Here is a 16,729-nt window from a genome sequence, read left to right as displayed (position 1 = left end):
TTATTTGATATTTGCTGAACTGTCAGTTGTAATTAGATAATTGATAAATAAAGTATCTGAAGCTGAATTTCCAAGTACACAAAGAGTCACTCCACTAAATCTGAAGTTGAAAGAGGCTATTACTGTATGTCCCCAGTCTCATGTCTAAACTAAAAGTCATCTTGTACAAATTAATTTGGCTCAATAGTGAATGAGTGAAAGATATTGAAAGCGAAAGATGTGTGCCTGAGGCCTCCTGATATTGGTTAAGTCTTCGAGTTATTGGTTTGTTTTATGGACTTAATAGAATAAATTGCATTTTGTAAAATAAACAGGCTTTTTGGAAACCCAAGCACAGAATAATTACATTCATGCCTTTGATAAACCAAAAACCACAGTGGCAATCTATCTTAAAGAAACACTTTCAAAAAGCCAAAATTGGATAGAAATTATTAAATATATTGTTTTATCAAATGATCTAATGGATGACATTGATGAATCACTGTTATGCCTGCAGCATGCCACCACCTGTCTATATCAAGTCTGATTATTTGACTATTAATCAGGAAGTTCTCACGACACAATATTTTCTTGGCCAGATTTTTCACCCCATATGGTGTAATATGATTCATATTTTGCATTATAGCTTCTTCTGTAAACCTGCTATATTGCCATAGAGCCGTGGTGCACATCCATATAAGAAATTAATTTGGACTCGTTGAAAATATGACCTACTTTTTCATGAAGGGGAATATGTCATGAAGCCTGCTATGTTTTATACCAGCCATTAATATGTCCATATGCTTTATTTAATTATGAGAGAAGGCTGTAAAGACGGGGAAGTTTTCACCATTACAGTAATATCAGAGAACACGTACTAGAAAGTGCACACACAGCATATACTGCATGTCCAATTTCCAGCAACAGGTTACATGTGCTAGTCGATCCAAGCAAGTGAGAAGGGATGTACTATATTATGTTAATAGGTGTCTCATGCAGAACTAGGAAAAGCTTTTCTTCATCATCTAATTGATACTTCATTAAACTGCAGTGCAATATTCTCTGTTGCCTAATGGAGTAAGCCCTAAATCTAGAAATGTAGGATAATATCATGCATTCTTCATTTATAGTCTAGACAACACTGTGTGCTTTGCGGATAGATGAATATTGGAGATGACACAAGCTGTTACAAATGAAGTGTAATTAAAGAGGGAGATGCAAGCACCGTGGAGGAAACCCTAAACATAATAAATAAAGAAAGGTTACTGCATTTGAGAGCATGCTGCGAGACAGAAATGACAAGTCCATCTTGAAGCCTCAGATGAAGTTAACACTGGGTTGGAATGAACAGAATCGTTGCTGTCTGCCTTGAATACCAATTTGCATTTTTAAAGAGCCCCACTGCCAAGGCCTCTCCAGCGCAATGTCCTGAATTGTTTATGCCTGGAAAATCACCAACCAAATGTTCTGCTCATTACGATGATCATCTGCAATCATTTTTTTTTGCCCTTTTCGCAATATAAAGCTTTCTAAAACCCTTGCCTAGACTGTGGTTGGATTATCTTTTGCAGGAAATTCTTCTCAGAGCATCCTCGGCACTGCGTCCCTGATTCAGTTTTTCTCGATTCATTCTTATTGTACCTGATTAATTTCCTCGTGTTCCAGGTTCTATATGAGTAAAACACAGGGGGAAGCGAGAACAAGAAACATTTTCAACCTTTGGTATCTTTTATTTCAGAAGTGCAGTTGAAAGCCAAGGGTTTAGTGGGGAAGGAATGTGCAAGCACTTCCTAGAATAGCTCTTGGCCGCTAAGCCACCCTTGGACTATCTTTGTATGGTCCTGTGAGATTTGTCTCAGAAGCTCCCTCAGAATGATAGTTTGCCCAGTTTTCTTGTGTTGTGCTGGGCACGGTGCTGAAATTGCGACCATTGTGTAGCACAGTGAGCCATACTCAGTGGTCTGCCTCTCCACATGTAGCATGCCTGAGTTGTCAACATACAGAACAAATGAAAGAAACATGCTAGCCTCCTTTTGTACAACTTTGTCCTTTTCCGAAGCTACCAGGGACAACAGGTAATTTCATCCTACACAGTGCTGCAGCCCCACACATAATGGGTGGTAATCACACTTTGAGTGAAACTCTGCCATCAGTGTAGTGCAGTGGGGTGTTACGTCACCTGAGCTGCAAGGAAGGCGTCCTAAGAAATGGACAAGGTCAGAGAAAGCAATCACATGCATGGATGGAGGAGGATCTCCCATGAAAGCAGATTCAATCACTTTACATATTCACAGGACAACTCAGAGACCAATACAGAAATATTCTCAAGACTAACAGAGATTCTGCTGTTTGGCCCCTTACTACAGTGATGTATGATTTTGCAGCATCTCACACTACATTAATCCAAGTTGCATCTATGTCAGCATCTTCAGACACATTGAAGGTGGGCGTCTTGTTCAAGTCATTTCATGTAGATCAATGTTCAGCTGCTGGCTGGGCTATGCCTCGCTGACAAACTGGATGATGAAGTGGGTGTCTGTATTTTGGTTGGGCAATCTGGAGGGCTCTTAGACTTAACCTTTTGCCACCTCCCTGGGTTTTTCCTTGGGCACTTAACAGTCCACTTGGTTGCAACATGTCTATCTGAAATATACCTAAGATTTTTAAGTGGATGGAGTGATCTTTTTGCTGGTACTCCAAGTCCAAGCTTGAATAATTTTATTCCTAAACTGATTCTAACTTTGCATTTAAAGATGCTAAATTTATTCAAGCTTCGTTCCCAAGTAGCAAGAAAATTTTCATTAATGCATTGCATGGTGCCTATAGGCACTGAATAGGACTTTTGGGCAGAGAGCTCACTGTCAAGCATTTCCAGTTTTCATTAGCATCCTATTCTGACACATTATCCTCTTCTAGGGGTTGACAAAAAGAGACAAACAATTCCCAGCTTCTTTTGTCTTAATTATATGCATGAGATCATGGCCAGGGGCAGAAGTGTATGAGGTATGGAGAAAAAAAATGAGGGAGGAATGAGAGAGAGGGGGGGACAGAAAGAGAGGGAGTTTCTATCAGCATTATAAAGAGGTGCTATAGCTTGTGATGAATAGCCCTCCCCAGTTAGCCCCATCCATGGGCATCACCGTGACTAGAGTCCTCCTGATATATTCACAGCCCAATCTCAGTCTCCTCTTAGTTTTAATAAGGTCATCAACTTGACTGAAAGATGCATCCACTGATAATCTGAGGAGCTGTCTGCAGAACAGGGTTCAGAGTCATCCTCCCCTCATCATCAGCCACCTCTGCTTCTGTCACTGTCTCTCAGTCATTTTCATTTAAATTAGCCAACTCTGATTGGATTGTGTGCCACACACATCCCGCATATACAGTACCCTGATCCCTCGCTGATCACTGCAGAGACCTGCGGCCCTGTAGTGTAGAATGAATGGCAAGTCATCAAAGTTCATGAAAAAATGTACCTGTACAGTATGTGTATGTTGAAAGAGTGAGGCATGGTATAAAGTGCGCACTTAGCCGTTTAGACAGCTTTGTCCTTCTCGCTCAGCCTTAGGGTTTCCAGTGAGTGATTCATGCTAGTATTTGGCCTTTTCTTAGCCTGCCCTAGATCTTATCACAATCCACCAGACTAATTTTGCATTCAGGAGGATGCACAGCCTGAGAGATAGCTCTCTTCAACTTATTGAAATGCGCTGAGTGCTGTCTTGTCAGTTTTAAAATTGTGTGAAACCAAGACAAAAGCATAGAGGAAATGCTGGCTCATAAATCATCGTGCAGCATTCCCTTTGACACATCCTAACTCAACATCCTACTATTAACATCAGGCTTTGCCAAATATCAGTGTGCAGATACTGAGCTACTGTGCCGAATCTGTGAACTATTCAAACAACTGAGGATTGAGGAGCTTTGTGCGGATGGAGTAGTGCTTAGCAATAGAGCCCCCAGAATGTTGTCTTGGACCTTTCAGTTGTGACAGGAATAGTTATTCAATGTGCATAAAGATTCAGCTCAGCTCAGCCATAAAGCAGTATGTCTACATTTCCACACATAGTTTTATATGCCGTGTCCGCTCATCCCTATATAACTTTTGCTTTCCAGAAGGATCACAAAATAAGGTCTGAAAGATCACTGCTGCAGAGTTGGCCGGTTTAAGTAGTTCTGTCAATCACTGACATGTTGACAACATTCCCTTGGCAAGCAGTTTTTCACTGTACACAATAATTTACATGCTGCAGCTGCACGTTTCCTTGTGTCGGCTACAACACTGTGCTGGCACGAGGAGGGTTCTAGATTTTAAAACCTACTGAGGACTCTTGTGCTCACAATTTGGTTGAAATGTTCCTTCCTTAAACGAGGAGAATGTATATATCTTAATCTCATTTGATAGCTGTGCCTAGACAGAGTAATCTCTTCCAACATTATGTGCAGCATGAAGCTTATCTCTTTAAAGAGGATGCTTTTTCTTGTTTTACCATGAAACTGCTTCTGACTGAAAGAGCTTCAAAGGGCTTCTTTGTTTCATAATGTGCATGCAGCTCATTCATGGGCTTGATCTTCTTCTTATTTCCTCCCCCTTCTCTCTCTTTCTCTCCTTTTCTGTCACTTGTCTCTCTCTCCCTCTCTTGCTTCCCTCTCCTTCCTCTCTCTTCTAATTTGAAAACATGCATGGATCCATACCATACCCCATCTGAAATTGTAAATATCAGTGCTAATTTTTTGGGTGGAAGGCAATTATTCTTAACAGCCAGTGCCAGTTCCTCTGGTTTCTCATGGGGATTACTTATGCATTTGTTTTCATTTTCCTCCGGCTTTACTTTTGCCTAGATTTAGCTCTTCTCAAGCAAAAAAACCTTTCTAATATGCAGGATTTTTCACTCCCTCCTCTTAATCTATGGTGATCTGGTCTTGCTGTTTATTTAAAATGGGAGCTTATTGGTGTGTCTCAAATTCCTGATGTCTGTCTTCCATTATGAAGCTGCAATGTGGCATGGCTGCCTAGTCTATTCTAACCTGACACAAGATAGGAAGACAGAGTGAAATCTCGTTTTAGTGAGGGCAGAGGAAACCTGATGAGAGGGCTAAAGGGGTAAATGAATCACTTCAAGCAGTAGTTGCAAGAGTGGAGGGGTAGAGTTGATTGGACTGTTTATTACAATGATCGGTCACATTTTTAAAACGATATATAAACTGACATTTGTTATGTTTCTGGGGCTTGTATAGAAGATGCAAGAAATGAGTAAAATTTTGAAACAAACTGGTGATTAGCGTGTTGAATATGCTTTTGATTTACGGGTACCCAACTGAGATGAGCAGAGCAGAGCCAAGAACCAGCTGCCTTGTTTAAGAATGTCCTGAGCCGTTTAATTTGCTCTTGACATCCATCACTGTCTAAAAGCCTGATTCAAAGAAGGGTTTCAAATGAACCTGAGTAACCTAAGGAAATACCTCGACAGGCTGTTTGGTTTTATAAGACAAGTGAAAAATCTACAATTAAAGAACAATAACAATGCCTCAGAACATAGTATCCATCACAAGAGCAATCTGTACCGTTATTTGTTATTACCCACGTGAAAAATGTGATATTCTTACATATGACACCCTCTTTCCTTAAACCCTTGAGTCAAGGAATAGACTAAGAGAACAATCAAACCATTTGTGGGAAAACAATCATGTATGTGGTATTCACATATGAATACTATGAATACTAAGCAGAACAAACATAACTTAAAATGCTGTCTTGTCTTTGCAGAGTGTCAGCGAGTTTGGCTTAGACATCATTGAGACTCCTGAAGGGGACAAGTGGCCGCAGCTTATTGTTCAGCAGAACCTGGATCGCGAGCAGAAGGACACCTTTGTCATGAAGATAAAGGTGGAGGATGGTGGCAACCCTCCCAAGTCCAGCACTGCCATTCTACAAGTCACCATCTCAGATGTCAACGACAATCGTCCCATCTTCAAGGACAGCGACCTGGAGGTCACAGTACCAGAGAATGCCCCCATGGGGACATCGGTTGCGCAGCTTCACGCCACGGATGCAGACCTGGGTTCCAACGCACAGATCCACTTCGCCTTCAGCAACCAGATTTCTGCCTCAACCAAACGTCACTTTGCCATCGACAGCTCCACAGGACTGATCACTGTGAAGCAGCCACTGGACCGGGAGGTGACTCCTGTTCATAAACTCATCGTCCTGGCCAGTGATGGCAGCTCTACCCCCTCCAGAGCCACAGTGATTGTTAATGTTACAGACGTTAATGACAATGTTCCCACCATAGACACTCGCTACATTATCAACCTGGTTAATGGGACGGTTCTACTGTCTGAGAACGCACCTCTCAACACCAAAATAGCCCTAATCACTGTTACTGACAAGGATGCAGATCTTTATGGCAAAGTCGCTTGCTACACTGACCATGATGTTCCTTTTCGGTTGAAGCCTGTCTTTAATGATCAGTTCTTACTAGAGACAGCTGCCCCCCTAGATTATGAGACGACTCGAGAATATGCAATTAAGATAGTGGCCTCGGATAGGGGGACGCCTCCTTTGAACACTTCAGCTATGGTTTTAATTAAAATCAAGGATGAAAACGACAATGCACCCATCTTCCCCCAGCCGGAAATCCAACTTTCCATACCAGAGAACAATGACCCTTCTACACAGTTAATAAAAATCAGCGCCACTGACGCAGACAGCGGACATAATGCTGAGATTATTTATACTCTTGGCCCTGATGCGCCTGATGGGTTTAACATAGACAGACGGTCAGGAATCCTCTCAGTTGGCAAACGGCTGGACAGAGAGAAGCAAGAGAGGTACTCATTCACTGTCATAGCAAGGGACAATGGCTCCACGTCCCTGCAAAGCAATGTCACTGTCAGGCTAATCGTCCAGGACCTTAATGACAACAGCCCAGCTTTCACACACCCTGAGTACAACTTCTATGTGCCTGAGAACTTGCCTCTCTATGGAACAGTGGGGTTAATCACAGTGACGGACGCAGATGCGGGAGATAATGCTGTTATAACGCTGTCCATTTTGAACGGGAAAGATAATTTCATCATCGACCCCCAAACTGGTGTGATCAAACCCAATATCACCTTTGATAGGGAGCAGCAGAGCTCCTACACATTTATGGTGAAGGCAGTTGATGGAGGGCAACCTCCAAGCTCCTCCTATGCCAAGGTCACTATCAATGTTGTCGATGTGAACGACAATCGCCCCGTGTTCGTCATCCCATCCTCCAATTACTCATATGACTTAGTGCGAACCAGCACCACCCCTGGCGCTGTGGTGACCAGAGTGTTTGCCATTGACAATGACACAGGTATGAATGCTGAGCTGCAGTACAGTATTATCAGCAGCATCATCATCACATCTAGGGTCTCCCCTCGAGGTCTCTTCGCCATCGACAAAACAACGGGTAACATAACACTGCAGGAGAAAATAGTGTCAGCTGATCAGGGGCTGCATAGGCTGGTAGTCAAGGTCAAAGATCTAGGCCAGCCTGAGTCATTACATGCTATCGCACTTATTCACTTGTTTGTCAATGACACTGTGTCAAACGCTACCTTCATCCAAGAGCAGCTGAGAAAAAGTATGGAGACACCCTTGGACCGTAACATAGGGGACAGTGAGGTAACACCTCAAGCCAACGGATATGTGATTGTTGTCATAGCTATCATAGCAGGGACCATGACTGTCATCTTGGTGATATTTGTGACTGCCTTGGTGCGGTGCCGGCAGACACCCAGACACAAAGTGGTACAGAAGGGCAAGCAGAGTGGCGAGTGGGTGTCACCCAACCAAGACAACCGTCAGATCAAGAAGAAGAAGAAGAGAAAGAAGCGATCCCCCAAGAGCCTCCTCCTGAACTTTGTGACCATAGATGAATCCAAGCCTGACGACCCCACCCATGAGCATGTTAATGGGACACTGGATCTCCCTGTGGAGTTAGAGGAGCAAACCATGGGGAAGTACAACTGGGCCACCACGCCCACCACCTTCAAACCCGACAGCCCAGATTTAGCCAAGCATTACAAGTCAGCGTCCCCTCAGCCTACATTTCAAATCAAACCGGAGACTCCAGTGGCCCCAAAGAAACACCATGTGATCCAGGAGCTCCCCTTGGACAACACGTTCGTGGTGGGCTGTGACTCACTCTCCAAGTGCTCATCGACTAGCTCCGACCCGTACAGTGTCTCAGAGTGCAGCTGTCAGGGGGGATTCAAGACTGCAGGGCAAATCACCACCCGACAGGTAATTCATGACTTCCTTTTTAAACCCACCCACACTAGTCCCCACTCACACTCCCCAGGCTGTCCCATGGTAGGCGATGTGAAAGGGGGAGGGTGGTGGCATGGAGGCAGGGGATTTTCCCATACAGACCATGACCATGTCTACATGAATGTCATTTGCACTGAAAAATGAGAGTGCTCAAGACTTGCAATGAAACAAAACAATAAAACGGAATTTGTCGTAATCAATACAGCAAACCTTTCACAGTGCTGATTGTCATCAATTCATGTATTCACCCTCCTTCTCAAGCAACTGTAATTGCATAAACGTTTATAAAAATACATGTGCAGGTTAGTTTGATATTCAAAAGCTTGAGCAATGGCAGCAGTGCAATTATGATGGCTAGCTATTTTAAACTTCAGTGTGAGTGGTTGGTGGCAATGTAGCCTGATTTAGAGGAGCCTGGGATAGGCGGCAATGATTGAACTCTCTACTGATGTATTTGAGGTCAAGGGCGAATGATGCTGTGTGCTAATATATTTGACTGACATGTTTAAACAAGGCGAGCAAAAAATAAATATGACAGCCAGAGTGACGATTCATCAGGTATTCATTTTCGCAAAAAGTGTGAAGGTAATAGCACAAAAAGAAAAAAAAGAAATTCTCTTGACGTGCTAAAACAACTTGATAAATAATCCCACTTTTTGTGGTTTCTGTACTCAAAATATTAAGTGCTGTCTTAGCTGTGCCAGTGAGGCTTTGTGGAAGAGAAGCTCATTTGAATGCCAAGGTACAGCAAAGGGCTTATGATTCCCTAAGAGATATGTGCCAAATGCGAAGTGCCCCAATAAATAAAACCTGGTGAGGGAAATAAATGTAAATCAGAGGTAAGGAGATGTGGCCTTGCTCAGTGCTGACAGCCAGAGCCGAGCGCTGTGGGGAAGACTGAGTACTGCTCGGGGCGGGGGAGGGGGTCACAGGGATCAAGGTGACGCACAGCCTTGAGACCAATATACTTAAACACCAAGGGAGCAGTAGTCCATAAAAAAGCCTGCCAGGCCGACGTTGCATTTAGCCCATAAATGCTCTACCTTAATGACCCCAATTATTGTTATAAATGGCATATGTAGATACACATTCTTTAAATTAGCTTACACAGGAGAGGATGTCATGACATGACAACAAAGGTTTGCTGCTGTAATGTGTTGTAGTTTGCGTTAGAGAGGACACTGAAGATCTTTGCATCCCTAATACATGACAGAGTATGTGCATGTTGATATTTGACCTGCTATCAGCAGCACAATGGAACTAATCAAGGATGACTAGTCTGTGCATGGGGTAGCAAATTACTCGTACTGATAGGTGTGTATCCATAGATTTCACCTAGTGTCACACATCCAGGTGAATTTGCTGGCTTTTTCTACCCTTTTTTGTTGCCTCTTTTTTTGTTTGTTTCTTTTGTTTCTTTTCTGATTTCTTCAGGGTTTGGTTGTCGCTTGGTTGCATTGGCTTTCATTTCTGTTACTGTTTTGATCATAATTATCACAACTGCCATTCATCCAATTCTGGGTCAATTTCATGATATTGCATCAATAATTGATTTTGTTTGATGAGGTGCTTGCTTTTGTTTGTGTCTAGCCTCATATTGCACACAGTTTTCAGATCTTTGGTTCATTTCTGCCTTTTTGCTCCCAGTACGCTTCTGAGTGACATCTAGCAAGCATTAAAATTCCTTATGGCATAGTTTTGGTAAATGACTGTTGATCCCACAAAGTATTGTGCTTAGGATAATTTATGAAGGCACCCACACAGATTTGATAGTCATTCCCTTCAACCACCTTTATTTAAAACCCTGGTTAAAAGCTATGCTCTGCCATGGTACATTATACATAAGCCTACTACATGCCCTTGGTACCAACGATTTAATTCAAAATGTGTTTATACGACACACTGACGAGTTGTCAGGATGATTTTCCTGTGTTACTGGTAGCGACTGCCCTGAAATATGCAGAAATATTCAGTCAGTGTTCTACAATTCGGAATTATTATCCGTCATGAATTTTATGCATCAAGAATTGAAATTGATTTTCACTTATGTTGCTGATCAGAGTGGAGTATTTTGGTCAGAATAACTTAAAATCAATGAATACGTGATGAGTAAACGTCCTTCCAAATCTCAGTTTTTGTTTGTGTCAGGTTATTTCTGTATATATTCATTTCTCGGTCAGGTACAATCTGTATAACGTTCTCACAGTTCGGTTTTTCATACTCCCAGAATTTGAATATTATCAAGAAAAAAAATCTGGCCTCATTGGTTCTACTCAGCAACCACATCTTCAGTGATGTTAAGCGGATAATACATCAAAAATTTCTGTCCCCTTGAGCAACTGACAAGTGATGCCTCCCTCTTTAGACATTAGATTTCCCACCAGTTTTAAGTGTGCTTATTTAAAGCCTGTGTCATGGAAAAAAATAGCATGAAGCTTTGCCTGATGAGAATCGGTGGCTGCAAAGGTTAATTAAATGCACTAAAGGGTTAATCACTCGTAATACAGTATGATTAAAATCACTGTAATTAGGTTTCGAATGAGGCTGATAAGAAAGAGGAAAAAAGGCAGCCATCCTTTAAGATTATCAGTGATGCCACGTACTATCCTCGGGTGAGTCACGTCCTCAGGATCCGAGATGACGGGACAATAAATGACCAGCTGTCCTGTTTGTTGAAGCCCTATTATAATTCATCTCTGTTTGACTTCATCTTTGTGTTTCTTTAAAGAAAGCCTATTTCCAAAGTCTACAGAAGAACACTTAAAAAAGCACTCTTTCAAAAAGTGTCATTGCTTTAATCGGAGGAGGCAAAAAAAAAAAAAGAGAATATTTGAGCGCTCTAAAATTTGAGATCATTTCAAGTGTGGCTATTTAAACAAAAGCTGCATTTGGTCCGTCAGTGTTAGCGAGACAGTCTCTCTTGAGCCCAAAACCTAACACCAGAAGTCCAAGAGGAAAGATCACAGGCAGGTTGTTGAGGTTTCCTTTTTTGTTCATCAAAGTGACAGATGGTGCTTTACAGTGATCTCTCGTTGCCCCACACTCCCCCACACACCTAAAGCAGCTGAAAATAAAGTGAATACAAAAAACCCACCCTTTGAATAACAATGGGGAGGGGACACAAGAGGAGATGATTATGGTTTAAGGTCACCAGAATGTTTTCAGGGACTTTACAGATGTAGCTGATGAAGAGCAAAGCTTGTAAAAATACTTCAGAGACTACAGATTTGTGCCACCATATGGCTTCATTATACAGCGAGAGCTGTATTTGCAAATGCTTCCTCCCCTCCCTTCTCTTCTCAGTTTTTACGCATCTCATCATTTTCTTTTAACCCCTACCCCATGATATTAGAGGTCAATCTGCCTCCAGTGATGAGGAGCTCTTGTGAGAGTATGTGCTTTAGCGGAGGCAGATCAAATGAGTACCACCCTGCTTGAGTGATCTCAGACATCACCATGAATATGCAGGGAATAAAAAGGCTAATACATTCTTTTGTTTGGCTCATAATTCTGGGGCCACGGAGCACGTGGGGTCACGGCTTAACGAAACTAACCTCCTATGACTCAGTATAGGAGAAACTGCTGTTACTGTTTTTGTAGTATCACAAACGCATACATTACAGTTTGATTAAAAAGCCCTCAGACAACAAGAACGCTGTTGTTGTTATGCCTTATTTATAATGCAATTTATGGTCTCATCTTTATAAAAAGATCGTATTATGAGTGCATTAGATAACAAGGGCAGCAGTGAACTAAATTTTTGCATATCGTCATTTATTTGTGTGGGTGACAGTTCGGGCCTTTCACACCAGCTACCCATGGTCTGATGACAAAGCTCTTGTGCTGACTCATAGTGGGTGCATAGCCAGGGGGGAGAAGCCATGATTTTAAAAGGCTAACTAGGCTTGTTAATCAAATCTGATGCCGATATTAAACCCAAGCAACTGATTATGGCTTTATTTTGTTTTATTATCATTGTTTTCATTTTTTTTTATTTATTTATTTCTGTTGAGTCATTGCATCTGTAATCACTGTGCCTTGCTAATGTAAGCACAATCAGGTCAGAATTTTCCTGATTCAGATATTGGCAGATGGCGTCGCTAACGTTCTTAGGAACAGCAAAATGTCATATTCTGTACATATCAGAGGACCCACTGGCAAGGGTCCGAAAGAAAGAGTGGGCCTAAATTGATCCAAATGGCTTTTTGAGGGGAAATGAAGAGTGCTGCACTAGTGTGGTGGGAGACAAAAAGACAAATTGGGAGTGATAATTGGATAAGATTGCATGCTCTGATAAGTACAGGAAAAATGCAAGCTTGTGACACTTGAAGCATTCTTCAAGGAAACCTGACAAGATAATGACTTGATTGCCAGCCGTGCCTTGAAGAATGCTGTTTTTTTTTTTTTTTTCTTTTTTAATCTTCCACACTCTCTTCAGAGATTTTTTTTTTTTTATTCAGTGTTCAGTGTAGCCTCGCACTGATAAGGCTACAGCTTAGGCTGCTCAGAGCTCGATGATATTGTAACTACAATCTCCCTATATCTGTCTGTCTCTCTATATTTCAGGAGACGGCACTGAAACCACCACACTATGGCACACTCTGTGGCACAGGTACAGCTCGCTCCCACAGGATTAAAATCAATCTCTAGCTCCCACTACCGAAAGAGAGAAAAGAAAGAGAGTAAGAGAGAGAGAGAGAGAGAGAGAGAGAAAGAGAGAGAGAGAGAGAGAGAGAGGGCAGAGGGAGGAAAGAAGGCGAGAACTGAAGAGGTGAAACAAGTACTTTACTGTCTCTACAGCCTCAAACCCCACCTCTTCATACAGTCGAGAGAAAAGATGAACTTGGAGGGGGAGGGAGGGGGGGGGGGGGGATCTCAGAAAAAGAGAGACACTTCATGTTGCCTGCCTGAATCTTGACAAAGCTCCTCCTGTGAACCTGTTGGAAATTTGAAATGCTTTATTGAGTCCTATGCTATTACTTACCTGTGTCAGTGAGGATGGTGCTGTATGCCCTGAACCCTCCTCGGAAAATGTCCCTCTCCAGCACCCCCTCTGTAAAATAGGTGTCAAATACAGTCAGTAGATCTGTAAAGTATGTTTATATGTATGTATGTATATCTATCACAGAGTTGATGGTGTTTATATTTATTGATTCCATTTTATTTGCTTTGTTTTCAAAACTGCCTGGTGGCCATTTTATTTTCTTACTTTCTGATTTTTGTATTATTTGACGTTGCTCTATCTGGGCTCGCTCATGGAACTAATGACTTCTAATGTATTTATGCTGCAAGGTCTATGAGCCGTAGGCTGACATTAGTATTGAGCCCACATCGCAGTGTACCTTTCCTGTCAACTCTCGCCTCTTTCTGTCCCACTTTTGATGCCACTGATAGCATTGTTAGTGAAGAGCGTGGCTAATGTTACAGAAATATGCATGGCCCCCACAATACGACCACATTTGTAGTGCTTTACAACCGTGCTACTGATCGCCATGCTGTTATTACACTGGGAGGAATGGTAGGACAAGTTTAATATGTTGAGCTAAGCCACAATCACAGGGGACTAACTGCTGGGGTTATAATCAAAAGCTGTTTATGTAGGGCAGATTTGAAGAGCACTAAGCCTAACCTTTTGTGTGTCGCTTCTAGTTCGGAAGTGATTTAACCTGTGACATCCACATTAAAATGACTCCAGATGATAAAAAAAAAAAAAAAAGAAGAAGAAGAATAATCCTCAGGCAGTCTTTAATATGGGTTGGTGGGCTTAAGCAAAAAAAATGACTTGACTTTGTGCACTTATTTACACTGACAAAAGAAATTTTCTGATGAGAGGAACACTGAACACCAAAATGAAAAGGTAATCCAGGCTTCAGTTTGAAAACAGCAATAAGTTAACATTTGGCAGAAAATCCACGATGGTGCACTTAACTACTTCTTAGGGTTTTTGTTCGGAGTATCATTTTGCTTCTACTGTTTCTACACCTATAGAATCATTATGGTACAATATGTCCTGGCTAGAATAATTTCTGTCTACATTATACACCAGTTACTGGCTTGATGGGTTAGCAGCATTGTTGTTCAATAGTCCTGTTAATTGGTAAGATAAAGATTGCTTTGATAGGTAAGGCCTAAAAGGCACCTACAGTACATACATATAACCATAGAATTAGACTCATTAAAATGGACATAGCCTGTGTACTCATTAGGAAATGTACAGATGGACTGGACCAGAGGCTGTTTCCCCTCTTGTGAGAGACTATATATAGTTAATGAAATTATTGCACGGACCGGAAGACTTTTTGATTTAAGTCCAGTCTTCATATGTCATGCTTCTGCAGACTATGTCTATTTTAAAGCTTTTAATTTTATGTGTGTTGCCTCTTTGTGAGGCAGGTTGTTATTATTGAAGGAGGTTATATTCATGTAATTATGGTATCAAATGTATTCACTACTGCGTAGGAGCCACAGTATGAAATATACATAGCATCCTAGCACTGTGTAATGATTAGATTTGCCTGATCTTTGGGGAAAAGAAAAAAAAAAACCTCATACATGGGGAGAGCTTTTGTCCTTGTAAGGGAGACAGACAACCTCACTTTTATTCAATGTGAAGTACAATATGCACCTTACATGATCTTTGTAATTGACTTTGATTTGCCAGTGTGGAGAAAACTGTAAATGTTTTGTTTATGTATGTGTGCGCTTCTGAAATTTATTAAAGTCTTTTGCATTGTATTGCATATTTTGACGACTCCTCTTATTCATTGTTTTTGCGCATTCAATCACTCAGTTCAGTTTTCTGCACACTATACTGCATCTGCTTTGTGAGAAAAGTAAGACTAAAATGAGGCAAAACACATGCTGTAGAATAATCATTTGTTTTTCTCATATACAGTTCACCAGCAGCATACAGTGCATGTCGAACAGGCTGTGGCCTGTAGATGTATGTGTGGCTGTGTTGGTTTGGACACCATTAATTGGCTCATTTCAGCCATAGAAACACTGCCCACACCTCCTTGCTTCTACATTTTGCAACGATATAGCACTTTACTGGGAGGAAGAAATGAAGAAATGTGTTAGATATACATCGCTCATTAGGAACAGATTACAGATAAAAAGTTATGGAAATTTGGTGGGAGCACTTCCTTTGAAGTGCACAGACAGAAAACAGCAGAACAGAAGCTTTTTTTGGAACAACACAACTGTTTTTTTTTTGTTTGTTTGTTTGTTTGTTTTTGTATCTCCTCTATGAGAGCTGATAATGATGATTTGATAATGATAACCCTGCTATTATGATGTACAGTAGTGCACAAATACAGGGTTTTACACATCTGAGAGGAAGATTGATGCTAGAGGGTACAATAACCACCCCTCTAACACTGTGTTGTGCAGTTTTTGTGCCGATTTGATCCAAAAATACAGACTTGAAAGGCATTAAACAAAGCCAGAGTCAAGACAACAGAAAATATCTAATTGCTTATCAAAGTTACTTCATATTGTAAAACTGAGAAAGAGTTAATCAGTCCCCTCGGGGAAAGTGTCCTCTGTGATTTGAGAAAACGGTGCACACTCAAGTAGAACGTTCTCATATAGAGAGTGCATAAATGTCAGCTTTCTATTAATAGATAAATGTAAACCTGCTAAATGCCTCAGTCTTACTTAAAAAACACAGAGCTTGGGAAGATCATAAGGTAGTTGTATCTCTTTGAGCTAGATAGATTATGATTTGATTTTTCGTGTTGTGCATAATTAGGTAATGAAGTGTTTTCAAATGAGCCATAAATAAATAATAATAAAAAGAAACCTCGAACAAAGCCACAGCATTAATGAGTCTTAACATTTGTGCAGAGAGATAGAGTAGGCGATAAATGGATTTTTCTTCGGCTTCGGAGTGCAAAGTCAAAGGTGAGGAAGAAGGGATGGGAGGAAGATTTAGTGGAAGCAGGAGTTGCTGGTCTGGTTTGTAACAGAAAATGTCTTTGGTATGTCTTTGGACCACTTTGTTGTTGCCCCTCTATCCCAACAGAAATGTGCAGTTTTTACGGGTCTTTGCAAGCACTTGTGATTTTTGTGGGCTCACATTAAGTGTATTCCCCGTGATTTTTATCATCTATAAAATGTCTTTTAAAGGTTGTCCCATGGTTGTATTACAGTATGTCACTGAGGGAAGTGTTTCCAGAGTTTCTTTGCTGACATATTGATTCATGATTTATGAGGATGCAGTATTCAATTTCATCTAACAGGCCAGGAAGCTAGCTATATGTATCACATTTGATTACATTTAATGCAATAATATGTCTGCAGATGGAGCAACATACACAGTCCTACACACGGGAGCTTACTCAGACACACAGGCAGCATTTCATTGTGCTGTGGTAGTGAGGGCGATCCATACGGTCTTCCTTAATTGTATCCTTTTCTCTTTTTTTATTTCTTTATTTCACCATTTAC

At 41.3% G+C, this 16,729-nt stretch overlaps 1 protein-coding gene across 2 annotated transcripts in view; it reads left to right on the top strand.

Annotated features, from left to right (window-relative positions):
* pcdh11 (protocadherin 11) overlaps positions 1-16,729 on the top strand; it is a 123,977-nt gene that overhangs the window by 7,454 nt on the left and 99,794 nt on the right. Inside the window, exons 3-4 of one of the 2 annotated variants that reach the window (XM_076739532.1) lie at positions 5,744-8,251; positions 12,845-15,013. In XM_076739532.1, the coding sequence (XP_076595647.1) occupies positions 5,744-8,251; positions 12,845-12,928 (2,592 nt within the window). In that variant the 3' untranslated portion in view covers positions 12,929-15,013. Of the gene's footprint in view, positions 1-5,743; positions 8,252-12,844; positions 15,014-16,729 lie in introns of those variants that run through there. The other variant, XM_076739531.1, reaches the window with a different exon arrangement.

The sequence above is a fragment of the Chaetodon auriga genome, chromosome 9 (genome assembly GCF_051107435.1).
Source record: "Chaetodon auriga isolate fChaAug3 chromosome 9, fChaAug3.hap1, whole genome shotgun sequence".
In the NCBI taxonomy this organism is placed as follows: domain Eukaryota; kingdom Metazoa; phylum Chordata; class Actinopteri; order Chaetodontiformes; family Chaetodontidae; genus Chaetodon; species Chaetodon auriga.
This window is presented reverse-complemented; position numbering and strand designations above follow the sequence as displayed.